Consider the following 26,880-nt stretch of genomic DNA (forward strand, 5'->3'; position numbering starts at 1 on the left):
TTAATATTAAATCTTATTTTGAGCAATTATGCGTGTTTTTTTTTTTTAAATTTTATTTTAAAATTTAAATTACCCCATACGATTTCTTTACTTAAAATATTTACTTTGCAGTTATGTTCTCAAAAAATATTTATCTCTTTATTTTTTACTTTCATTCAAGAACATTACAGTTAATTGATTTTAAATTATACTTTTATGTTACTTGATGTGATATAAAACCGCCACTTTTTCCCCATCTTTATATTTTTCGATAAATCTATCTATTTATTCATTTATTTTTGATAAAAAGGAAATATTTTTATTTATGAGAGTATTATTTTGGTTTTCTTCAGTTGTTAATGCTTAAGAGAATTTAATTTTATGCAAATATATTACAAAGCTAACTGATAAAAAAGAAAGAATTAGTTGAATGAATTAAGATAATAAAAAAGAATTATAATTATTTAAAAGAATTTAATTTAATAGAAATTTATCACTTAGTGACTGATGAAAAGAACTGTGTGTAAAACACTTATGTTTACATTAAAATTATATCTAATCTATTCAAATACTTGGAACGTAGCCCTTCATTCAGAATGGTAGTGCACTCTACTATAGATGAATTCAATGTTGTTACTCAGTAACAATGTACTTTTCTAAATTTCGCCTTTTCATCGTGATTATTAATTCTTTGCTAATTCATATAAAAATAATTTAAATTAAAATCTATAAATTTTTATAAATTAGAATAAAATGAATGATTATAAATTAAAAATAAAATGAATGACTATAAATTCCCGATTATCTCTTCACAGTGTTCTTGTCTCATATAATATATTTTTCAAAAAATTGTGTTTAGTCTAAGATTGAGTGCATTTATAATTTTTGCTGTGGGGGGGGGGCGCACCTAAGTCTAAAACATAATCAAATAATATTAATTCTCAGTCTTTAAGCCAGGATGTAAACATTTCCATTACAAAAATACCTGTTAGAAAAGTATATCAATTTTGAATTTTTTCACATCAAAACTTTAAAATAATAAATGTAATTGAGAAGCAAGAAAATATGGACAATAGGAATTTTTTTTGATCATTAAAACAAAACTTAATGGAAAAATTATTTTTGATATAAATGTGGCATGTGTACAGATGGATGGAAATGGAATTTCTGAAGTTGAAAACAAATTGTAAAATTTGTATTGGAATTTTTTTTTTTAAAGATTACGTTACATTTGAATTTTCAACTGTGTAAGAATTAATCACTTTTAATGAATAAAACGTGGGAAAAAAATGCAAATAATTATTAAATACAATCTAGTTTAAAGAATAAATGTGTTAGTCGAACAACATTATTATCACAATAAAACTTAATATTGATATTTCAACTGTAACTGTTGTACCTATTTTCGAACTTATTAATTATTCTTACTGTTCATGTATTTCATTTCAATTTTCAAACTCAGCTGTTTACTTGAACAATAGGGCAAAAATCTTAAACAATTTTTATCACAAAACATATTTATAATGAAACTACATAAATTATTTATGCTACGTCCTGTGATTGCTTTTTTTAGGTGCACCTAAATACTTTTCATTTTTGAATGCTTATAAGTTTAATTTTTTTAACTCTAATCTGAAATATTTAGGATCCTTTCAATCATCTTATCTTTCATAATTTATTGCTACCAACTGTCGAGTAAACAGCCTATTTTGTAAGTTTTTCGTTCATGCGTATCCTTTCTCAAAAGGTTGGTGAAGGGAAGGGAAGCATCAGTTAAAAAAGAGTTTAGATAGAAAGATAGTGGTGGTGCCATCTACAGAGGCGTTATTGAAATATAAGAAATTTTTAAAATGATTTGTGTAAATTTGTAATTAAATACATTGAGTTTGGGAAAAGAATACAGAAATTATGTGCTAATTAATTCGAATTATGTTAGTCAATTTAATGCAAAAATTTCCTTATTTTGTCGATGATTTTAATCAAGTCTATTCTATTTCGCATTGAAGTTAAAAATATTGGCCCAAACTTTTTAAATTCATTACTTTGTCATGAACTCATACTCCCCTCAAATATGACGGAAAATTTACCTACACTCAACAAATAAGTGCCTCGAATTTTACATTATTGCTTAGTCTAATTAAGGAAACATGCTTTATATTAGTCACACCAATTGTATCACGAGTATGCTTGGGTCACATTTTGTTATGATTATGAAATATTTCTTTTGTATTTTTTATTAAATAATCATGTGAAGACTCTTGAGTCAATGAAAAACGAGTGAACAAAAGAGATCTTATTATGAGCAGTAAATATATTTTATTCAATACATGAAATGCTGCCTTTTCTTTACATTGAATGATCGTTAAATACTAAGGATTGTATAAATATATTTGCACTTACAAACTATAAATAATTTATTCGGATTTTTGTTCGCAATTTTTGCATTTTAACGTCTTAATCACCAGTCATTACATTGTACATTTAACATCAAATAAAGAAAATAGGAAAGAAACTGAACATAGATTCATGCAAAGCTTTTTATTTATTCAACGTTCATTAATTAATTAAAAAAGATGATCATTCAACAATTAAGGAAATACATATTTCTAATGAAAAGGCAGAAAATCAATACTTCGAATAAAATATAATTACATACCCTTTTGATAATCTTTTATTATTTCTTGATAAGCTTTGATTTGAAATGAGCTTTGATTCTGGTTCTGTTCTGTAGACGTCTGTAAGAGGGACAGGGAGGAGGCGTTACTCATTATGATTAGTATACTGCGCATGCTTGAAAACATGCCTGGAAGGGTCATCCTGTTTCCTGAGGATTCACAGGCATCCTCACGCTATACACTACCTCAAATAAATATTGATAGGCTAAATTAAGCCTTACCTATTGAAACGCAGTGCTATAAGCGAAAGCAGAGAGCACGCCGCACTTTACTTTACTCAATACTCAATACTAAACACGTGTGGCACATTGCGAAGTTTGCGGCAAGTAATATTTTCGCATCGCTATTAATATATAAATTCTAATTTATTTTTTTTAATTACTTAATTTATTATTACAAAAATGCGACCACTTACTGATGACGAAACTAGAACCTTGTTTGAAAAATTAGCAAAATAGTAAGCATTGGTTGCAATGTTAATGTTTGTTTTTGCTGAAGTTTTTTCCTCTCAACATAAATTTTATGTATTGACTCTGTTACTTGTTGATTTTACCTCCTAAAATTCTTTAAATAGATCTGTTGATTATTTATTTGTAAAAATGCAGCTTCTAAATGATCACTATATTATATTTTCGTGCTAGCTAATAAATACTTTTTAAAGTTCCGTTAAATTTATGATAATGCTTCGTTGTTTAAAAAGTTGATAAAAAAAAAATAAAAAAAAGGTTTAGGAAAGGAATTGATAAAAAAGAAAAGCTGGGAAAATTTTACTACTTATATTTATTTGCTATCTAAGTAGTGTTCTAACTCACAATTCTAAACTCACTATGTTCAAAGCATAATACCTATCATTAAAAATTAGGGAAAATATGTAATTCGTAGTCACTCTGGACAAGATATAGCTTTTTTTTATTTCTTACAAGCACAAAAATTCATTGGTTAATATAGTTGATCAATAAAAACATGCCTCATGTGATATCAAATCTTAAATGCATCTGTGTGACCTTCAATCAATGACTTGTCTTATTTGGAACCAAGTTGGACCTCTTACTTCTGATTCATAAATCAACTCAACGTATGTTGAATTGGGATAACTGCTAATGCTCATGCTCCTCTTATTCTATAGTCTTTGAAATCAATAACACGTTTAGTCAAGTTTAAACTTTGCTAGTAAAGAGCAGAGGTTCTACTTTTCCTGGAAAGATATGAAATAAAAAATTGGTACTCTTCTTTTTTCAGGAGAAGTAAACTTTGGTACTACTAATATTTTTTACCACTGTGGTAAATATTTTTTTTCCAGATTTCGATGTTAAATATAAATTTTAACTGTTAATAACTAGTAGTTGTAACTAACAGCCCAGTTTGTGTCTAACGTTAAACTTCAATTTGTTCTTTTTTTCTTTTAAATTCATGTTTTTGAAGTTTTTATGCTCTAAATTTAATGATTTATGCATTGTAAATGTAAAGAGGTGCAAAATTAACATTTTTCAATTCTGGATAATAGATAGGGACAAAATCAAAAAATATAAATCATAGCTGCAAATTTATTTATTTTTATTCTTTTACAAGTAAAAAAAACTATACTTTGACATAAATAGGTACTAGATCTGAAAACAACTTGACACACTACGTAGCGAGTGAATGAAAAAAAGTGGTGACTTAAATTCAGTAACCAACTTGTCAATTTTTTCTATCTTTTTTTTTAAAAAAAATAAAAATATTGCACTACAAACTTGCACGGTGAAATAAAGTCAATTTATTTCACTAAATTTTGTCACATATCTATTTACATTTGTATTGTTTAAATAACTTTTTGTAGTTAAATTATTTCTTAAAAGAATTTTTTTTTTAAATAATATAATTTAATCCAAACAGAATAAAAAAGCATGAAGTGACTATTAAATGTCAGCGACTCAACAGGTTTGAGATTAGAAAAAAATAGTGGTTACTGGCTATTAACTGAAAATTTAAATTTTCAAGTGTAATAAGTAGTACTGTGTTATGGCAATTATTATTTTTTTACTTGAATTTACAACTCTAAATGCAATTTTAGCTAATAAATTTGCTTAAATTTTTTTCTTTTTTTTTTGTATGCTGTAATAAATTTATTTCTTGTATTTAGCATTGGAGAAAATGTGAAAATGCTAATAGATCGACCAGATGGAATTTATTGTTTCAGACTTCATGGAAATAGAGTGTTTTATATCAGGTATAATATATCATATTGGTTATATTGTTTTAATTATTTACATTACCTAAATATTGTTAACATTATTTTTGGATCTATGGAATATTAAAAAGTATAGCAAGCTTTTTTTGTGAAAATATGACTGAAAATTATGTTTTTTATTGCATTTTTCTTTTCTTTTTTTTTTCAAATTAAAGCCAAAGGGAACATATATTTTACACAGTTTGTTTATTTATTTTTTTCATTTTATTTGGAACCTTTTACTTTCAACTAATCTTAGAATTGCATCATAGGCTCTATATAAGTTTTTTTATGTACTACCTAAATATTATTAACATTATTTTTGGATCTATGGAATATTAAAAGGTATAGCAAGCTTTTTTTTTTGAAAATATGACTGAAAATTATGTTTTATATTGCTTTTTTCCTTTCTTTTTTTTTCAAATTAAAGCCAAAGGGAACATATATTTTACACAGTTTATTTATTTATTTATTTTTTTCATTTTATTTAGAACCTTTTACTTTCCAACTAAACTTAGAATTGCATCATAGGCTATATAAGTTTTTTTTATGTACTGTCAATTGCTAGTTTTCAGGCTCAGTGGTTAAGTGATCGCACTGTCATGCCACTGGTCCAGGGTTCTGTCCTCGGACCAAGCAAATTTGATTTCTCTCAACATTTCATTGAGTTGATAAAATTAGTACCACTCATGGTTGGGGACTAAACACTGGAGGTTCTGCAGTCAGCTGACCACCCAACTGGAACATGTAAGCATGTGTCTCAGAGCCCTAGCTTAAGGAAACTGGGATGGATATAAAACTAGGCCTTAGCCCATAATAGGCCGTTGCACCACTTAGTTTAGTTCGCTAATTTTCACCCATTTCTTGTTCAAAAGTTATTTAATATATGTTTTAATGTATTGAGGTAACAAGAAGTTCATTCAAAAAGGATTTAAATTGATTTGTAACAGTAATTAATAATTTTTAAGTATAAAGTTCTTTTTCCATATTTGAATTACATTGTTACGATTAGAATTTTTGAATGAAAAATATGTGCTATGTAGAGATCTATTTAATATAAATATGCATGTGTGACTGCATATAACATTGCAACACACAAATCAAAACATAAATCTGATTCAAAAATCGAATTATGCTTGTATTTATTTTGATTAAAATTGTATAACAAATGCATTGATATCATCTACAGTGTACAAAAAAAAATAAACTAATCTCTCTAAATAACTTTTCATCTGATGATCAAATCAGTCGTCCGTTCTAGAACTTAATCTTAGTGGTTCGAGAGGGTGACCTCAAATTTGCTAATAAATTAATGCAGAGGATATTTTGAGTAATGAAATCAGACACAAAAAAACGTACTTTCTCTGCATAAACATAAAAGATTTCTGATCCTAAAATATGGGCCTAGCTGCAAACTTAGAAATATGGTTACAGTAGTTTCGTCAGTAGAGCATTCCAAAGTTTGGACCTCTTAATGTTAATTTTGCATTTTTCACCATCTCTAGAAAAAATTTTAAGCAAATTGAAAAAAATTTTGCACACAGTTATAACATCTGTTTATCAAAATATAATTTCATGCAAAAAATAACTTTATTAAATATTTATTACTTTAGTTAATGTGTGTCAAAAATTTTGAATTGTAATTTGTACAATATTTTACATCATTTAAAAGAATGTAATTTTACATGACTAATTCAAAGTTTGTGCAAAATCAGTTGAATAGCAAATTCAAATTTTAGTATACAACTTTTTTTTTAATTCAATATCTCATGAACTATTCGATCAATTTCATTAAAATTTTGTAATTTATCATGCATTACATTCTTTAGAATGATGTAAAACATAGTATACCTAAAAAAAATTGACTATTATTAAGTAATAATAAATATATACTAAAAGTTATTTTTTCCATGGAGTTATCTTTGGATAAATGAATTTTATAGTTGTGTTCAAAAAAATTTCAATTCGCTTAAAAGTTCTCGAGATATGGTGAAATACGCAAAAAATTAAATTAACATTAAGGGGTTCAAACTTTTGAGAGCTCTGCTGACCGAACTATTGGGACCTATATTTCCCAAATTGCGACTACCCCCATTGAGTGTCAAAAATCCGAAATCATCATGGGAAAAAGAGGTATGTTTATTCAGAGAAAATAAATTTTTTTGTCTGATTTCGTGGCTTAAAATATCGTCTGCACTAATTAATTAGCATCTTTGAGGTTACCCTCTTGAAACATTAAGACTGAGTCCTAGAATGTGGCGATCTGATCATTGGATCAAAAGTTATTGTGGGTGATCCTTTTTTTGCACACTGTACAAGTAAAATTTAAACAATTATCAAGACAGAAAAAACAATTACTTATCTTACTCTTTTAATTGATGACCTAAGTTTACCACTAAAGACTTACTCAGGTTTCACTGTACAATATTAATTATAAATTGTACAGTTCAAGTACGCAACCAGTACTGAACAAAAAGCAATTTAAATTAATACTCGGTAAATTTTCTACCTTATTAACTACCTTTATTTGACATAGTCATACATGACAGTATTACTTGTATTTACAATTTGCTATGTCATTCTAAAGTCCAAAATTTTAGTTCCATACATGCACCAAGTCCAAGTATATGAAATTTGTCAAATTATGTCTTAACTTATCAATTGGACGTTTTTTTACGTGATGATTTTCTTACTATTTATTAATAGCTTTAGTTTATTTTTTACAGTGAAAAGAACATGAAATTGGCCTGTAATGTACCAAGAGATGATCTTGTTAGCTTTGGAACCTGTTTTGGGAAATTTAACAAAGCCATGCAGTTCAAGATTCAAATCACTGCTTTAGATTTTATTGCTCCTTATGCAAAGGTAATTTTCATTGTAATTTCTTCATTTTATCTTTTTCTGTGCCATATAAATTAATGGTGGTTAATAAGACTCCACAATTTTATCACCAATAACATGATTGTGGTCAACATTGTGTACAAGCTGGTAATCATCCATTTGAAGCTGGCGCTATAACTTTATTATTATTTGATATGCTAAAAATATAACACAACTATGTTTACAGAATCTAAACTATTTTAACAATAATTACATTAATTACATGTTTTTAATGGACAATTACAGCATCTCTTTGGTTATTTTATTTTCAATCATAACTTATTGGAAATTCTCTCCTAAATCAAAAAATCTGATTGTTTTTTTTTTAACCAGATGTTTATTTATTTAATTATTACATATTTAAATTACTCAAAAAAGCCACCGTAAGTGATTCAACAAAAAACGATCCCTGATTAATTATGACGTCACATGTGCTGGATGAAAATGTGCCACCTTCATCCTCTAAGTGTCTAAAGACTGTTTTTTAGTTTTGATATCCTATGAACATTATTAGTAAAAAAATTTTAAATTAAATTTATGGGTTTGAGATAGAGATGTAACGAATATTCGGCCACTATTCAGTATTCGACCATTTTGCCGAATTTTTGGCCAAGTAGTATTTAGAAAATTATTTTTCACTATGTTTTTTTATGGGAAATATTAATAGATTTTTTAAGTTCTAAAACTTATTAATTTATGTTCTGAAAGACACAGGAAAAAGCAAAATTGAAATTAGATGACTTTATGCTGAGCCATAAGTTTTTTAATGCTTTTTTTTTTAAAAAAAAATAATAATAAATAAATAAAAAAATCAGGCAAGTCAATTTCATCGTTCTTTCAACACATTATATTTTAAAAATTAAGAACTTTTGTTTTGTTTCGTTTTTGTGTTTTAGCTAAAGTGAAGCATGTTAACGAAACATTTCTAATAGGCTTCTTGTATGGTAAAACAGATAACTAGCAACATAGAATACTGTGATTCTCAACGTTAAAGTTATATTTCAAAACCAAGAACAAATTTTTTTCTCATTTGATTTTTTTTTAAACTTTTTATTTTATTATTAATATACATTAATTGGAAAACTTCTATGATTAGCTTTAAAAAAAAAGTTTCATAAAATTAAGATAAATTTTTATTGTATATAATCTTTGTTTTTTGTAGACGTGTTTATGATAGCACTACATTTTTTAAAATGTTTGTCATAAACACTATCTCTTTAAATGTTTTATGGATAATTTTTTTCTGGAAAATAATATTTTTTAGCATTTAAGTTTTGTTTTAAAAATTAAGTTATAAAAATAAGTTATTAAAAATTAAGTTTTGTTAATATCTGTTAGAAGTACTCAGGGTTCCCGCGGCCTTGAAAAAGCCTTGAAAAGTACTTGAATTTCATTTTGATTTTCAAGGGCCCCTAGAAGTACTTGAAAATGATATTAAATCCTTGAAAATTTCGAAATGACCTTGAAAAGTATCGAAAACTCAGGAAAACAGCCCTATTTCCAGTATTTCTATGTTTAACTTTTTGACGCGCGTAAGTGTGAGAGAATGACTTCCCCGTCTTTCTGATGATGACACGTACTGTTTGATTTTAGGATTTTATGTACGTTTGGCTGATTTTAGGAATTTTAAATATTGGGAACTGTGCCAGATTCTGACAAAATCTCGATTCTTATTCAGGCGATTTTAATATCAATCATCGATCTTCGTATTAGACTTATTTAAAAATTATGTGTTGCAGGGATGAAAGACTTCCACGAAAAAGCGGAAATCCGCTTTTTTTCCCCAATTTTGAAAATTTCCGACCATGTTCCAAAAACTAAAATTTTTGGGAAGTCCTATTGGAGAAACCCAAGCCGCCCGAACGATAGTCGGATTACCGCGACTTCTGCTATAGAGTGGAAAGGAGTCTAAGCGTTTCGTTACGAGCGCCGATATTTGATTTTATTGTTTGTTTGTTTGGCTGATTTTTGGAATTTTAAATATTAGGAACTGCACCGGAATTTGATAAAATCGCGATTTTTAATCAAACGATTTTAATATCAATCATCGATTTTTGTATTTAACTGATTCAAAACTTACGTGTTGCAAATTTTTTTACGCGATTTAAAAATCGTACTAGCAATTCCTATTCACTCAATTTCAAAATCAAATATCGCCATTTGTATTTAAGCGTTTTTAAAACCCAATATCGCGATTTGTATTCTCGTGAGTTTAAAATCCAACGTCGCGATTCGTATTCACGCATTTTTAAATCCAACTTTGCGATTCGTTATCACGCAGTTGTAATATCAGATATCGTTTTTCGTATTTGTACGCTATTTAAAAATTACTCACTGCGATTCGTATTCACGTGATCTAAAAATTATGCATCGTGATTCTTTTTACGCGATTTAAAAATTCAATATCGCAATTTGTATTTTCGTGTCTTTAAAATACAATAGCGTGATTCGTAATCACGGGATTTTATAAATCCGAAATCGCGGTTCATATTCACACGATTTTAAAATCCAAAAACGCGATTCATATTCACACGATTTTAAAATCCAATATGGTGATTCATATCCACGCGATTTTAAAATCCAATATCGCGATTCATATTCACGCGATTTTAAAATCCAATATCGTGATTTATAGTCACGCGATTTTAAAATCCAATATCGCGATTCATATTCACGCGGTTTTAAAATCCAACAGCATGATTCACATTCACGCAATTTTAAAATCCAAAATCGCGATTCATATTCACGCGATTTTAAAATCCAATATCGCTATTCATATTCACGCGATTTTAAAATCCAATATCGCTATTCATATTCACGCGATTTTAAAATCCAATATCGCGATTCATATTCACGCGATTTTAAAATCCAATTTCGTGATTCATTTTCACGCGATTTTGAAATCCAAAATCGCGATTCATATTCATGCAATTTTATAATCCAATATCAAGATTCATATTCACACGATTTTAAAACCCAATATCGTGATTCTTGAAAGAAGTAGAAGTAAGCTTTCTCTTGAATTAGTTACTGTAAAGATGTGATCTATTTTTCATTTGTAAGTAATTTAATAGTCGCGCCTTCCTATAATTGCTTAATTTTTTTTAAATATATTAGTGGTCAAAATTTTAAAATTATATTTAAGAAAAATTTAAAGTTAACTGTCTAAATGCTTCTGCCACTTTAAATATTGAATAAAAATCTCCCAGCATAGTTAAAAGTTGCTTTTATAAATCTCAGTATCATATAGAGCACTCCCCCCCCTCCTCCTAGTGACCTGCGCTGTAAAAGTTCAGCTTTTTTTATTTTTGTCCACTTTAATGCCTAGTGTTGCAATTCGTTTTCGCGTGATTCAAAAATCGTACTCGCAATTCCCATTAAAGCAATTTAAAAATCTAATATCGCGATTTGTACTTAAGCGTTTTTTTAGCGCAATTAGTTTTTCCGCGAGTTTAAAATCCAATGTCGCTATTCGTATTCACGCATTTTGCGATATCAAACATCGATTTTCGTATTTATACTCAATTTGAAAACTACTCATTGCAATTCATATTCACGTGACCATGTCAAGTGCGTATGATCGATGCTATTGAAAAAAAGTTAATTCAAGTATGAGTGGTTAATTAAAAAAGTCAGTGACCAAAATTGTTACTAAGAATCTATCAGAAGGTATTGAGGTGAAAGTTGGCAACTGTTTCAATTTAAAATGGTTGACTGGTAATAAATTTAAAATGATAATCAAGCCGCAACATCCAATAATTGATTAATTTTCTTAAATAGAAGAGTGGTCGAAATTTCAAAATTATATTTAAGAACAATTTAAATTTCACTGTCTAAATGCTTCTGCCACTTTAAATATTAAATAAAAGTCTCCCGTCAGAGTTGTTTTTAAATATCTAATTGATATCACAGTATTATATAGAACATTCCCCCCTACCCCGTCTTCTGCCCGAATCTTTGCTTATTCAGACTTTGTATACCTAGCTTAAAATAAGCATTAATGCAAAATTCAAACCTGACGTTTTTATGCATCATGAATTTTATTCTCGACTTGATGCCAATCACCCTTGTTTTTTTTTTTTTATATATGTACTTAGATCACTTTCCGAAATCTAGAGAGAGCAATGGAAGTCTTATTTTTCAGTACTGCTATTATCGACTAACATTTATCGTCAAAACATTTTAGTTTAGACTGTTAAATTTTAGTCTATCTTTAACTAAAATTTAAGTCCTTGAGAATTTTATAATAAGTCTTAAAAAGTCCTTGAAAAGTACTTGAATTTTATTTTTATAGTAGAGCATGAACCCTGAGTACTTGAGCTAAAAAAAATTTACTAAGTATCTTAATATCCAATTTTTTTTTTTTTTTCCTTAAACATTTCTATTAAAATATTTTTCCCTTTACCCCATACCAATAATACAGCTAATTTTGGTTATTTTTAAATAAGGTTAAAAATTATTTCTATACAGAAAATATTTATTATTCTGAATGTGTTAAGACTGTTAAAATAATTGACTGTAGTTGTCCATTGTTGTATTGTAATCTTCCTGTACTAGATAACCAGTTATTTTTTTCTTGCAAAGATTTAAAATTAGTTACAAAGTTAGTCAACAGATGGTGCTGCTGACTTCAAAAACTATAAATCAATATTTTCTGCAGTGTGTCAGACCATAATTGTTTAATAATTTAGATCACTCAGCAGCATCTTCTGTTAATGAACTTTAAAATTAAATTCAATATTCTAAATATCAAAAAATTCCTGGCTAGCACATGCAGTAGACTGTATGTTTCGTTCTCCTGCTTTCCTTTTTATTTATTTTTTAAATTATTTTTCATTTTAGAACATGTGTAGAACAATTTGCATTAAATTTAGCTGTAAGCAGTTATCACAAATTAAATATTTTTATTTTCTTTATTTTAGAATAAAATATGGCTCAAACCTAATGCTGAACAACAATTTCTATATGGTCACAATGTTTTAAAAACTGGCCTCGCTAGAATATCTGAAAGCACTTTAAGGTATCAAGGAGTGGTTGTGTACTCAATGAATGATTTGCCATTGGTAAGTGTTTGATTTTGATTTTTTATAAATTAAAATTTTTAAATCTAGATTAAATTTTCCTTTAATTCTTTGATTTTATATTGACATACTAACTCTTAAATATAATCTTATGTTATTTAGAACACACCATTTAGGAAAATAGGAAACAATTTTTAACTTTCGTTTTGAAGTTTGGTTCTTTTGCTGAATACCAGATTATTTAAAAGTCTCAGTGCTTGAAAAGTTATGTTCTGAGACCTTATTATCCTTACATTCATACACAATTTTTGATTTATCGACAAGATTTTACATTTAAACAGGTTTCTAAGGAGGTAATTATGAAAATAATAAGGTGAAAGCTTTTGAAAGATGTAGCTTAGACCCAATTTTGATATCAAAAATTGGCTTCTCCTTAAATATGATTTAGCTGTCATCTTGATTTAACTAAGTTCAAGTTACTATATCTAGTTTCTTGGTTTTTTCTTTATTCAAATCAGTGTAAAATAATGCATAAAAAAGTACTTGTGGCAGTGCCAATTATCAAGCATTAGTCAAAAATTGCTCTTCCCTAGGATCACTCTCTCATTCAAGATAGCTGCTTAAATTCATTTCGGAAAAAAGGCCAAACTATAACATTGTGTCTAAATCTCAATTTTTAAACAATTCCGCTCTCCCCTAATTTTTGATTTCTTAGAAACTAGTCTTAAATATCTTTTAAGAAAATATTTAGATTAATTGAAAAGTAAAATGACCTCTCAAAATATTTTTTTGTGGGGTTAGGCCTACAAAACAAAACTCCCTATTAAACAAAGCAGTAAGATTGTGAAGACTTCTCCAAGATTGTATATATTTTAGAAAATTGTTGACGATGTTGGCGAAATCCCTATTTAAGTTCTCTAAAGTAATTTATTTTTTGTAATTTTTTACATTTTATAATAATTATTTACAGTAATTATTATGCTGATACAAATGATTCAGTGACAGAAAAGAAATTATGTTTTCTGCAAGAATATGAATGCAGTATCTTTATCTATTAAATAACTAATTTATATTTTTTGAATAATTTTTTTTATTAAAATGTGTTCTGTTGAACAGATGTACTAAATCTTAAGGTTGTAAGTATTTTAAAACTTCTCCAAAGTTACTTTGAAAATAGATTTTGTTGGTAGAAGTTAGTCGGTTATGACTAAGAAAGAATCCCCTGCCTGACCCTTGACTATTTTGCATGATTATGGTTGTCAAATGAACTTTTTTCAATTCCTACTATATAAGTTCGCACTCTCCATATATCTTGTTCAGATTTTCAATCGTTTATAAAATACTTTTATTCATTCACTCTTGCTCAAATACATTTTTTTAAACTTTTAGTGGATGACACTTGATGTTAATACAGTTTTCTCAAATATTAATTCATTAATTAAATAGGGATGAGCAAAAAACGAAACAGAATTTTCTGATTGGTTAAACGTTAGTCATTGCTTTACATTTTACTATAAGCGATTGAGTTTTTCACATATTTTAAAAATAATATCAGTGATAATTTCTAACTTATTGCTCTATTTGAACAAAAAACTAGTTTATTGTGCACATTTAAATATTTAATTATTTTAAATTCGCAATGTCAGATAAATTCAATAAAAAACTTTACGTGGTAGCACATGTGGTCCACGTCACCAAATTTATACTTTTATAGTAGTCTGATACCACATGCTGTTTATTTTTTTTTTTTTTTTCTAATTCCTATTATTAGTTCACCCTTTCCCCAGGGTCAGATTAACCTATAGGCACACTAAGCACGCGCCTAGGGCCTATGAAATACTTGGGAGAAAAAAAATTTGTTGACAAAAATAATTTAGCTTTAAGAACAACAAGTGTATTTTGCACAAAATTATGAAGATACAAATAAAAATATAATATTTTTCGGTAATAAATTATTTTGCAGAATCTTATGATCTAATATATTACTTTTTTGTTGTTGTATTGTTGACGTGAAGTGTTTACATAGTTATCGATCGAACTAATCATAATGGTATTATCGATTTAAACTGCAATATCGGCAGTATGTCGATATTGCAAATAAAGTTCGATAAACAAATTTGTAAATTAAAATCCATATTAATAAAAATGTAAAAAAAAAATATGCAAGAAAATTTTAGCATATATTTTGAAAGGAGGGGAGGGCCCAAAAACGGCTATGCCTAGGGCCTACAAAAGGTATAATCCGGTTCTGCCTCTCCCTATATATATTTTTATATCTTGTTCAAATTTTCAATCGTTAATAAAATGCTTTTTATTCATTCATTCAAGTTCAATTAAATTTTTTTAAACCTGCAGTGGATGACACTTGATGTTAATGTTTGATGTTTTTTCAAATATTAATTCATTAATTAAATTTAATAAATCAATAAAAGTAAACTAAAATAAAAAATTTCTCTGTTGACCTAAGTAGGAATTGTTTTTTATTATTATTATTATTATTATTATTACTTGTTTTTTATTCATGTATAATATACAATTTCACTCACGGCAGGAGTGCTTTTTTCGTCATGTGCACTAATTATGAAAAATTTTTCTTTGCTTAGAATGTATCAAAAGCTTGTGAAAATATTTAAATATACTGTTAGCTGCATTTTATTTCCCTTTAAATTGTTACTTTAGGTTATCACAATAAAGAAAATCAAATAAAGAAGAGGAAGGATATAGAAATGTATAGTTTACTGCCTTCTGCTTAAGAGACAATAATTTATTCCAACCAATTTTAAATTAATTAAAAGGTTCTTAACAGTTCCATCTGTCATCAAACTTAAGTACTAATTTTTAATTTTGATGAGAATTAATTCTCTAGTTTCCTAAGCAGTGGGCAGTGAACATTTCATTTTAATTCACTTTCCTTTCTTTTCTTTTTTATTGTGCATCATATTTAGGACAAAAGTTGTGAAAATTAGTTAGGTTCTTTTATTATGATTATTATAAATATTGACTATATATATATATATATATATATTTTTTTTTTTTGCTTGTTAGGGTTTTGGAGTTGCTGCAAAGTCTGCAGAAGACACAAGAAAAACAGATCCTTTAGGTGTAATTGTGTATCATCAAGCAGATATAGGGGAATATCTTAGAAATGAAGAACATTTATCTTAGTATCATACTTATTTTTGTATCATTTGTATATAATGAGAATTAAAGTTTTTAAAATATTGCTTATAAATTTTTCTCATAATTTTACTCTGTAGTTTGTGTAAACATTGAATTTTATTTAGGTGAAATTTTTGGTTTTCCTTAAAAGAAAATATTATATGTGATATAATTGTATCAATTACTATTCTATATTGTAATTTTAAAATTATTATGGTAACCCCATGATTGGTGATCATACTGTTGGAATAGAATACATTTGGTATTGAATTATTTTTAAGTATATGTCCAAGATTAGTGTTAAAAATGATTGTTTCGCTGACAGTTACAGAATTGCACTATTTTCGAATGCAATCTTTTTGAAATCAAAATGTGCTCTTCGCTGTCAAAAGCTTAGAATGGAACTTACACAATATTTTTTAACACCAACTGTTGCAATAGTAGACTGAGAGCTAGATGCAACATTCTTATTCCCTTCTGTTGTCTAGAATGCATTCAGTAGGGCTGAAAATACTCTTTTTCTTTATCTCTTTTTAGTGTTGCTACTTTGTGTGCCAAAAATATTGTTCCAACTCATTTTGAGTTTTTTCTTATGAAGATCGTGCTTCAAAGAAGATAAGTAAGAAAGTAAGGAAAATAAGTGTTGCCATTTGAAAATGTTGAATACGAGGCTCATCCAGAAAGTATGTTTCCCTATTTTTTTTAAAAAAAAAAAGAACTCACACTTTCAGGAACCTGTTTATTGGCAACAAGTACAGCAATGTTTCAGCTATTTTTCAACATAGCCACCACCAGAATTGAGACACTTGTATCATGGGATCAACTTTTGTATCCCTCTGTCGTAGAACTCTGCCGCCTGCGAATAGAACCAGCGTGTGCCGAAAAACCTGACACCCGAACACAAAATTCAACACTTAGGACGCTGTCGGTACGAAAAGTGATGTACACGGTACTCTGGGACAGGAAGGGCATTCTGCTCATTGACTTCCATCCAAACAGTAAACGCTGGCTGTTACTGTGAAACACTGAAGAAATTGTGACGTGCCATTCAAAACAAGAGTCGTGAAATGCTTACTGCAGGTGTTGTGCTTCTCCATGACAATGAATGATCTTGCTCACAGCGATTTTCACGTTTTCTTACGCCTCAAGAAATTTCTTTCCTCCGGTGAGCGTATTGGTAACGACGAAGAGCTGAAGACGCCTGTCACACGCTGATTCCATTCACAGACGGCAGAGTTCTACGACAGAGGAATACAAAAGTTGATCCCACGATGCGACAAGTGTCTCAATTCTGGTGGTGGCTATGTTTAAAAATAGCTGAAACATTGCTGTACTTGTTGCCAATAAATAGGTTCCTGAAAGTGTGAGTTCCTTTTTTTAAAAAAATAGGGAAACTTACTTTCTGGATGAGCCTCGTATATTTAAGTATAACCATTAAAATTGAATTAACATTTATAAGAATCTCACAATTTTTTCATTGAATTTTCATTTAATTATTTTTATCTGCTGTTTTGCATTTTGGTGACTACCAGGTGCAAATCTTACCCCTTTAAATGATGGAGATAACAAAACTCCCCAAACAAGTTGAATAAACAGCTTACTCGTGTCCATCAAAAGAGAAAAATTCTTGTGATCTATTTTTCTCATATCATAATCTGCATATGTGTTTTATTAATTTCACTGGGTTTTATTGTTGCTAAGATTTAATGCATTGTTTTTACAATTATTAAAATTAAAGACTTACAGAGATGTACTGTAAAAAAAGCTATGGTGAGGGGAGCAGTTAGAAAAAGAAGTTAATGGGTGGTCACTTGCTGGAATTTCTTAGAAAAATAGCAAAAATCTAGTTACGTTTATTGTATTCTATGAAGCAAAAATATGCACACGAAAGCAGTTAACCAAAAGGTAGCTACTATCATTATCAGGTGCATGTCATGTTTTGTTTCTAAGTAACTTATTATTTATTTATATGGTTTTCAATCTTAATAAATGTTAAATAAATTTTGTGAAAATGATTTTTTTTTCACACCATTCCACAATTTTATTCACAGCCAACTGCAGTTGACGCGCATATCAGAGTCTCGTCAACATGTAGTGAATCAAATACGGAAGAAATACGTTCAAAATGAGTGAAACATGGATAATGAAAAGTATTACACTTAAAACACTGCCTTGAGGAACGCATTCTGCCTTGTTGGTTGGTTCTATTGCCACACGGGCAAGCCTGCTTGGTGAAACCGAGCAAATTTAAGGCAGAGCGTGCATTTCTTGTTTTCCAGTGGCGCCATCTATGGCCCAGAATACGACTTCTGCCACACCAAACGTCGCACCTGTTTTATAGGGCGGACCCATTCATTCATCCACAGATCGTAATTATGACCTGAATCAGAGAACGATCGATCTCCAATTCAGTACCCCCATAGGTATTGATTTGTTATGGGAACATGGAGGACTTTTGCGACTCGACAGATTTAACGTGCATCAGTCACTTTACTAGACGGGGAGTCTTCGGCCGGCGGGGATCGAACCCATGAACTCTCGGACATGGGCCCAATGAAGTGATCCCAAAATGTAGTTCTTAGTTTTACTCGAAAATACCGCTTCGACAGAAACTTCTTGAGGAAGATGGGTAGATTTCAACGAAGTCCCATGTCGTAGTTTGTCTTAAGAATTTCATATCGCCATATCCGATTGTGCACCTTCTCAATACCAACATGCTGCGCCAAACAATACGGTAAAATCATTGAAAAACCTAAGTTCATACAAAATTTAATTGTAACACAATTATAATTAATAAAATAGTACTAGTAGGTGATTAAGACAAGATAATCTAATTAAAATCAGATAAAAGGTATGAATACAGTATAAAACGCACGAAGTGAGTAAAATGTACAAGGTGGTAAGATATTTACAAGAGTGTATAAAACAGTAGATGTGTTAAAACTTTTATATGCTGTTAAAAATGTTAGGATGGTGAATGTCATCCAACTAATCTTGAATGCATAAAATGGAACTCCCAAATAACTTTAAACGATGTTGATTAAAACATGGACACGTTATTAAAATATGATGAGTTGTGAGAGGAACGTTACAAGTACTGCATTCAGGGAGAGGTTCTCCGAACAGCAAATGAAGATGTGTTAACCGGGTGTTACCGATTCGCAGTCGAGTGAGAAGGCACAGATAATGGAAAGAGATCAGTGGCAGACCGTGCACAAGAATCGGCCAGGTCGTTTCCTGGTATGCCAACGTGACTCGGCGTTACTTCGGACGGACAATGGCGTTGCGAATTCGTGACTCTAGAGCAACAATGTTATCAATTGTGGATCTTCCCTTACGAAAACCGCTCTAGAAGTCAGGTAGGGGGTGCTTTTTTTTTCATGGTAGTATACTAGGTGAGAGTTGACCATCCACTCAAACGTTTTCCCAAGACAGCTGGTTAACACTATAAGGCGATAGTTAACTAGATCTTTAGGGTCTTTACCTGGTTTTAAGATGGGCATCACACTGCTTTCACTCCAACAAGACGGGTATGTTTGTTCCGTCTATATTCTACTGAATAGAATGAGGACATTTGACAGCGACATCCAACCTTGGTGGCGGAGCGCACGATACTATCAGGACCGTGTCACCTGCGAGGGGAATACGGGTGGTGACTATTCGGTGGGCTTCATACTATACTTTGACACTTTGTATCTTTCTCTTGGGACCATTTTTGGCAACTCCTGGAGTAGGCAGCGTGAGCACCCTTGTAGTTAATGCAGAGGGGTGGCATTTCACAGGTAGTGTCACCATGGTCAGAACCAGAGCATCGAGAACAAAGAGGCTTGCTACGACAAGATGCTTTAGGGTGTCCAAATCTTTGGCACTAAATTTTCAGCAATTGTTTCCTCTGCATGCATTATCGAGGAAATCAGATTCTGATAGGACACCTCGAGAGGTTTTATGAGTCTTATGGCGTAATACTGTAACATTAAAGGAGCATATGTTTGTGTAATTAGATACAATAGTCGCCTGTTTTTTGGAAACCTCAACCAAAAGGTCACGTGAACGTAACTGTTTCACAGAGGCTACTTCTCCCAGTAGAGAGAGAAGAGCCTTGTAAATCAAAATTGGGGAGACTTCGGTAAATGAAGTGTTTGGTACTTCTGGGTTCGTGAACGTAATAAAGTAGAAACAAGCGTAATTAATCAAACGGTGGGGATGCTGTTCCGCCGTTTTTGCATTGGTGTGTGTGAAAATGAACACCTTACTATTTTCAGCCCTAGAAAATATTAACCATTTTAAATAACAGCGGCACCACTCACCACGGAGTCCAACTTAGGGGATGCAAATAACAGATAGGTATTGGAACATCGATGTTGACTAATAGCAATACGTCCGCGAGTCACCCCTGAAGCAGCCCCAACCCTTAACTGCCCAGTAAGTGACCCCGGACTTGACTCTAGCCAAAAGATGACATGACATTCGTGACTAGCCGATTGATGCATACAGGCCAATATGCACCTCTTGTTTACCTGGAGCACGAACCAAACCAGTGTGTTGGGATACCGGGATGACTCTCAACTGCCAGGATCTCCTTTTCCAGGGACACGGGTCCCCACGCATGACGAACACATAGGTGGTGTCTTACAGGGTGGTAAATAAACACAAACGAAAATCCCTCACTAGTAAATTTGGCAACCATGACAAGGGGTAAGAGGAAGTAGGAGTAAAAAAGAGAGGAAAACGAAGGGAGGACAGATCACTAGTGTACCCCGATGGCGTGATTCCTAGTGTTTACCTAAAAATAGTAAATCCACTGAGGGAGCAATCTGAAATAGTACAAACTCCTGAAACCAGTAATGAAAGTCATCGCAATTTGGGAAAACTGCGATTCCAAAACAGGATACGTATACGACTATAACATTTACATTAGGAAGAAATCTTCAATGACCGAAGCAAGTCTAGGAGAACGCGTTGTGAAAAAGCTTGTTTCTACTCTGAAGATTCCTCAAATCATAATCTGTTTCGACTGATTTTTCACTTCACAGAGTCTGTTGTACACCCTGTCCTGTCCCATGGATGTGTCGTCACCTACATGAAAGAAAGCACCAGCGTTTACGACTGCGAGAAAAAGAGAGATCCAGAGAGGTGGTTCGATTTTTCAAGTTGCAAACGAACACATATTCCTGTCAAATGGATGAACACGGATGTAAAAACCGAAAAAGACATTTACTACTATTCCTCGTTGCTGTTGCTTAGTCTCCTGAGATTGGGAAGTGCAAGCAAAAAAATCAATACGAAAAGGCACTTTTTCCCAAAACGTCATCGGGATCATTTAATCAAAAAAACAAACCTCTTAAATGTTGCAGAACATTTCCCAACTGACGGAGAACAAGAAGATTTGATTTGTGCGCAAAATAAATAATTACCTATATTAAAAAAGAAGAGGCACTCTCGCAAATGCTGTGCACCTCTTGCATTGTACAAGAACTGTTTCAACCTACAAAAAATTCACATTAAATGTTGCCCCCTTTCCAACAATTTCAATATTTTTTCCCACGAGTTTCCGTTTTTATTTTTATGAATTAATTCCAAAAATGGCTCAGAAATAAATGATTTTATCACACTTTCGACCTGTTTTTTTTTTAATTTACAAGATAAAAATTGTGGACTTAACGACTAACATCACATTGAAATGGTAGGTGTGAGTTTATAAACAAAAAGCAGCAGAGGGACATTTGCTATCCCTGCGCTATTGACTCTCTTTTGAGCTTTATGGGCAGTACTAGATTTCAGGTTCCACCAGGGTTTTCGATGCGTCGGTAGAAGAGCAGGGTGTGCTTTTATCAGCTGTGGCTAAAATGGCATTTGTAACAATTATTGTAGCTTTTACCACAGTTTTTATTTATTTTTTATTACTAAATCGTCATCTAAGTCTACAGAATTTTTCAATAAGTTTTAGTTATCGTGTAAAAATTAACATTTAGGTTGTATGTTTCCTACATTTTGTTTCGATCCTGAAAATGAGGGGAAATATCACTTTGGCATAAATCATTGTGTTTATTAAATTCTAATGTAGTTACTATAAATATAGGAACAGCAAATTATTAATTCTATTGAGTGAAATATTCTGGCTGCAAAGTGGAAGTATAATAGTTCATCATTCAGTAAACTGAGCTGGTGACCGTCTATTAGTTTTTCTATTTGTGACTCTATTAGTTTTAACTTGAGAAAGGCAGCATCTGATAAACATGCTGGTCAGCAAAATAAACATTATTAGCCTGTAAACTTATGAAAAAGTGAAGATTGGTCGAAATTAGTAAAACTAAAAAAATTTATAATAACAGCATTTTTATAACAAAATGAAAGGGCATTAGTTCACTAGCTAAATGAGGTGTAAAACCTATAAATCAAAATAGAACCGTTGCAAGAGAGAAAAGGAAGAATTCTAAGGTCCAGCTCGAGGCCCCAGGTGTGCCATACACGTCACACAAATATGCACTCCTGGGGCATTAAAAGAGGCACAAAAATTAAATGTAACTAGTATTTAGATTATCAATTTATTCTTTACTGTTATTTATTATTGTTCTATCATTTATATTTCCTATAAAAAATATATTGAAACACTTGAGGTTGCTAAACATACTTTAATCTAAAAATTTTACAATATTATCAAAGCAATGAATTAATGAAAGTTTTAATTTCTATTAAATTAAAGTTTTAATTATTTTTTGCTGTATTAAATAAATAGTACTTTCACTCAGATTCAAATGGTAGAAAATTATCAAAAATTTAATTAAAAACAAAAAATCACATTATATTGAAAAATAATTCATTATTTTTAAACAGTATATTATTTTAGTTAAAATTAAAAACATCTGAGTCTTTATCAACAACTAATGAGATCATTTCTATACTAGTTCAGTAATTTTCAATAAATATCAAATATTTCATACGTAAGTTAAAAAAAAAAAAAAAAAAAAAAGATTCTATAAATTTAAATATGCAGAGTAAATTCATTTCAAAAGAATTTTTTTTAAAAAAAAAGACTTTTTTCAAAAATTAAATTTTATTAAGCCAAAACAATTTATATACATTAAAATTTACATTTCGCTAACTTGTGCCATATTGCAGTATGTCTGAAAATTTTTAACACTAACACATTAATAACATTTTGGGCAAGAAACATTACAACTTTCTTCAGTTTCAACATCAATAAATCTAACATAAACTGTAAAACAATATCAATAACCTTTTTTAAGCTGTTTAAATTATCACTGTATATTACATTCATAAGTATATATATGCAAACAAATCTTCAATTTAACACAATTGTCTTACTAGTTTAAACTAAAATTTGATACGACCAAATGATGCAATAGCTAATTAAACATCAAAGCCATTCACATAATTAAGCTATTATTTGCAAATTGATCTGTATGAAAGATTTAACAATGTTTAGCAATAAAAATTTTCTTCATTTTTAATAGAAACTAAACAAAAATTGAAATTATTAATTATCACTAAGGTTTTTTTTTTCTCCACTAAAACGGTGTTATATAAATATCATAATAAAATCCTAACTTTATGACAATTATCTTATGTTAGAAATAATTTTGTCACATTGGAAATTGACTAAACTAGTCATACTCGCTTGCAAGTTTCTTAAATTTTACAATTTTTTTAAGCAACTAAGTAATTGGATATAATATTTAACTGCCCAAGCATTGAGATCCTGGACATAATTGTGAAATAATTCAAGACTTTCTGTTGAATATCACGAGGAAACTTTTACATTATTATTATTACTTTTTGCAGGAAATTGACTGGCCTAAACTTCTTAAAATTGACTGGGAGTCCATGATACAACCTTGAAAAAAGCAAGGACTTCAAGCTCAGAGGGTTCAAGAAAGTTAATTTGCTATAATTCAAATCAATAATTTAAAAATAGGATGAAGGAACTAATATCAGGAACTATTACATTAAGCCAATCTTCTGTCTTAAGTAAACTTCTATAACTAAACATAAAATTGCAACTTGCCAACATCTTTCACTCAAATAAATATATATTTTTTTTAATTAAAGTTTTAGTGAACTTATTTTTGAATAAATAAATAAATTAATTTACACAGATTTTAACCAAAATCAGTTTTAACGAACTGGTAAGCTCTGTGAATTGGACAGCAAAATATTAAACGTTGGCAAAATTTAAACACATTAAGATTGCATTAATTGTTAATTCGTTACCACTCGAAACATTGTGGGACGACAGGACTTTTGGGTTGACATCTATGAAATTGGCAACAAAAAAAAAAAAAAAATAGTTGAACCACTTTTTTATAAGTTGACCGCCTTTTTAAAGTGAGCCATTTAAATTAGTACATCATAAATGGTACGCTTGCACAAGTTTCACTTTATTTGGATAATCAGAATGTTTAGTAAAGTGACAGATTCCAATATAGTGAAATATCTCCTTACTTAGAAAACTTCCGAAAGTTAGATAAAAAGATGAAAAAATTAATTACTAAAAGATCTTTTTTATTTAAAACACTTTTCATATGAAAAACTAAGTAGTGAACAAAATTTCTATTAACCTATTAGTTTTTACAAGGGATAAATCAATGCTAAACTTATTACAATATGCACATTTTTTAAGGTATTTTCAGTTGATACGTATAGCCCATAAACATAAAAGTTCCTCTTAGAAAAGTGCAAGAACTGCACAGTATACAATATGTTTTAAAACATTTAGAGTAAGATGAGATCAAGAACAGAGAAAAATTTAATATGCATATCAATTAATAAAACAATAAAAGATAGTCAACATTCTAATGAATTTCAAAATAATGTCAATACAATGCAATAATCAGTCAAATCATAATAAGATCCTGTGATAATGTAATCTTGTTTCCATTGGTAGTCATGAAACATTTAAAAAATAACTCATTTTTTAATTATAGTAGTCCCATGTCCTATCCCCCATTATGCTATGCAGGCAAATACATAACTCTTTTTATCTTCCAATAAAATATAAATCATTCATAATAAGAGAAAAAATTATAAAAATGTTCATTTTCTAGAAAATTAGAAACAATTGATAATTAGAATTCTAAACTAAAACCCCAAGTCATACAAGGTTTATAGAGATGAGATGAGATGAGTGAGTAAGCAATGTGTGCAATATACATACAGTAGAGTCCCGATTATCTGAGTTTCCGCTTTAACCGAGCTATCAAATATTTTGAGGTTGTTTTTTTGCTCTAGTTTTTTTTTTTAATTATTATTGAAAAAAATCTGAATTTTATCTTCCAAACACTCAAGAAAACGAAATCCAACATTATCACTCCCTTATCCTTTTCATTGTATCACGCACCTCTCTAACCCCTCCCCTTCTTTTGAAAAGAGAGTATGTATTGGAGGAGATCGAGGTCAAAGTTAATTATCGTTAGTTTGATTTAGATATTCAAACAAACAATTAAAGCAGGAAAAAGTAATAAAAAGATGCCTTGTGAAGTGCTGTCTTGCCAACACACATATCTTTTATTTTATTGCTTTCTTTCCTGCTTTAATTGTTTGTTTGAATACCTAAATTAAAATAAGCAAATTTGGTTTTAGCTGCTTTAGGCACTTTTCCATTTTGATTTAATGTTTCAATTATTAATTTCCATTTTAGTCTTTTTCTGTATTTGTAAATTAGATTCATTTTCTGATTAGATTATCGTTTGTTTGGTTATGTTACCCCCCCCCCTGGAATCGGGGAATGGTTTCGACTGGTCATATGAACTGACAGTCATCCTCCCTCTGTAGAATCGCAGAATAATTTTGGCTGTTCACATTGTCCAGCGTTATCTGTAAAGTTAGGCGGTTTCATTCAATCAATTCTACAGATTCGAAATTAGTAGCAATAGGATAAATGAGTAGCAATAGTTCTTGTTCCTAATGAAACAATCTGAAGAATAGATAATGCTGAATCAATAAAGAAAGTAACGAAAGATCTTGAGGTGTCGAAGCCGTTACTGTTGGAGACTGGAAAAGGAAGTGAAATGAAATAGAAATATGGTGTACAGAAAAGGCCAATTGCAATTTACAAAAATCAATGAAAAAGTGTGAATTTGAAAGAAAAAAACCCTCGGAGTCATTACTCCTGTGTTTCACACAATTAAGAGAGAAGGGAAGTCTAGTGACCGGTCCTATGTTACAAGCAAAAGCATTGGACTTTCATAAAATGTTCCATGGTGGAGAAAACTTCACTGCTAGTAGTGGATGGTTAGATAGTTGGGGAAAAAAAGATACGGAATTCGACAATTGTGCATATACGGTGACAAACTATCAGTCGATTGTGAGGAAGTTATTAAATTAAAAGAAAGATTTAAAAAACTCAGTGTAAAAGAACATTTTAAAATGAAGCAAATTTTCAATTCTGATGAGACAGGAGTGAACATTAGAATGCAATGTTGATTGGCAAGTCCAAAAAACCAAGAGCATTTAAAAATGTTCACATCCTAAGTTAGTGCTATTATAAGAAGTTAAGCTATTATAAGAATCAGAAAAGTGCTTGGATGAATGCAGGTTTGTTTAAAAAATGGTTTTTTGATGAATTTGTTCCTGATGTAGAAACATTCTTAACAATCAAAAAGCTTCCAAGGAAAGCAATATTATTGCTTGACAGTGCTTTTTGTCAGCCGGATGATGATGAATTACTGAGTAGCAATACTAAAGCCCTTATTTTTACTCCCGATGTTACATCATTAATTCAGCCTTAAGATCAAGGTGTTTTGGAGAACACAAAGAAACATTATCGAAAAAAATTACTAAAAACTCTTATTGAAGGAATTGAGAAAAAAAAAATTTCTCGAGACACTTAAAAGCTTTAATCTAAAGGATGCTGTATATTGGGTAGCCGAGACATGGGATGAAGTTAAACCAGCAACCTTAATGAAGTCCTGGAGGAAAATCATTGATACAGAAAACA

The 26,880-nt window shown here is 30.1% G+C and overlaps 1 protein-coding gene across 3 annotated transcripts in view; it reads left to right on the forward strand.

The window, feature by feature from the left end:
* LOC107456625 (60S ribosome subunit biogenesis protein NIP7 homolog) overlaps positions 1-15,996 on the forward strand; it is a 29,232-nt gene extending 13,236 nt beyond the window's left edge. The window contains exons 1-5 of one of the 3 annotated variants that reach the window (XM_087151910.1): positions 2,879-2,980; positions 4,777-4,863; positions 7,590-7,728; positions 12,666-12,806; positions 15,810-15,996. In XM_087151910.1, the coding sequence (XP_087008036.1) occupies positions 4,796-4,863; positions 7,590-7,728; positions 12,666-12,806; positions 15,810-15,929 (468 nt within the window). In that variant the 5' untranslated portion in view covers positions 2,879-2,980; positions 4,777-4,795 and the 3' untranslated portion in view covers positions 15,930-15,996. Of the gene's footprint in view, positions 1-2,878; positions 3,112-4,776; positions 4,864-7,589; positions 7,729-12,665; positions 12,807-15,809 lie in introns of those variants that run through there. The other 2 variants (XM_016074531.4, XM_071186713.2) reach the window with 2 other exon arrangements.
* Positions 15,997-26,880: the final 10,884 nt, after the last annotated feature.

The sequence above is a fragment of the Parasteatoda tepidariorum genome, chromosome 9 (genome assembly GCF_982258835.1).
Source record: "Parasteatoda tepidariorum strain Cologne lab strain chromosome 9, Ptep-v5.0, whole genome shotgun sequence".
NCBI classification, from domain to species: domain Eukaryota; kingdom Metazoa; phylum Arthropoda; class Arachnida; order Araneae; family Theridiidae; genus Parasteatoda; species Parasteatoda tepidariorum.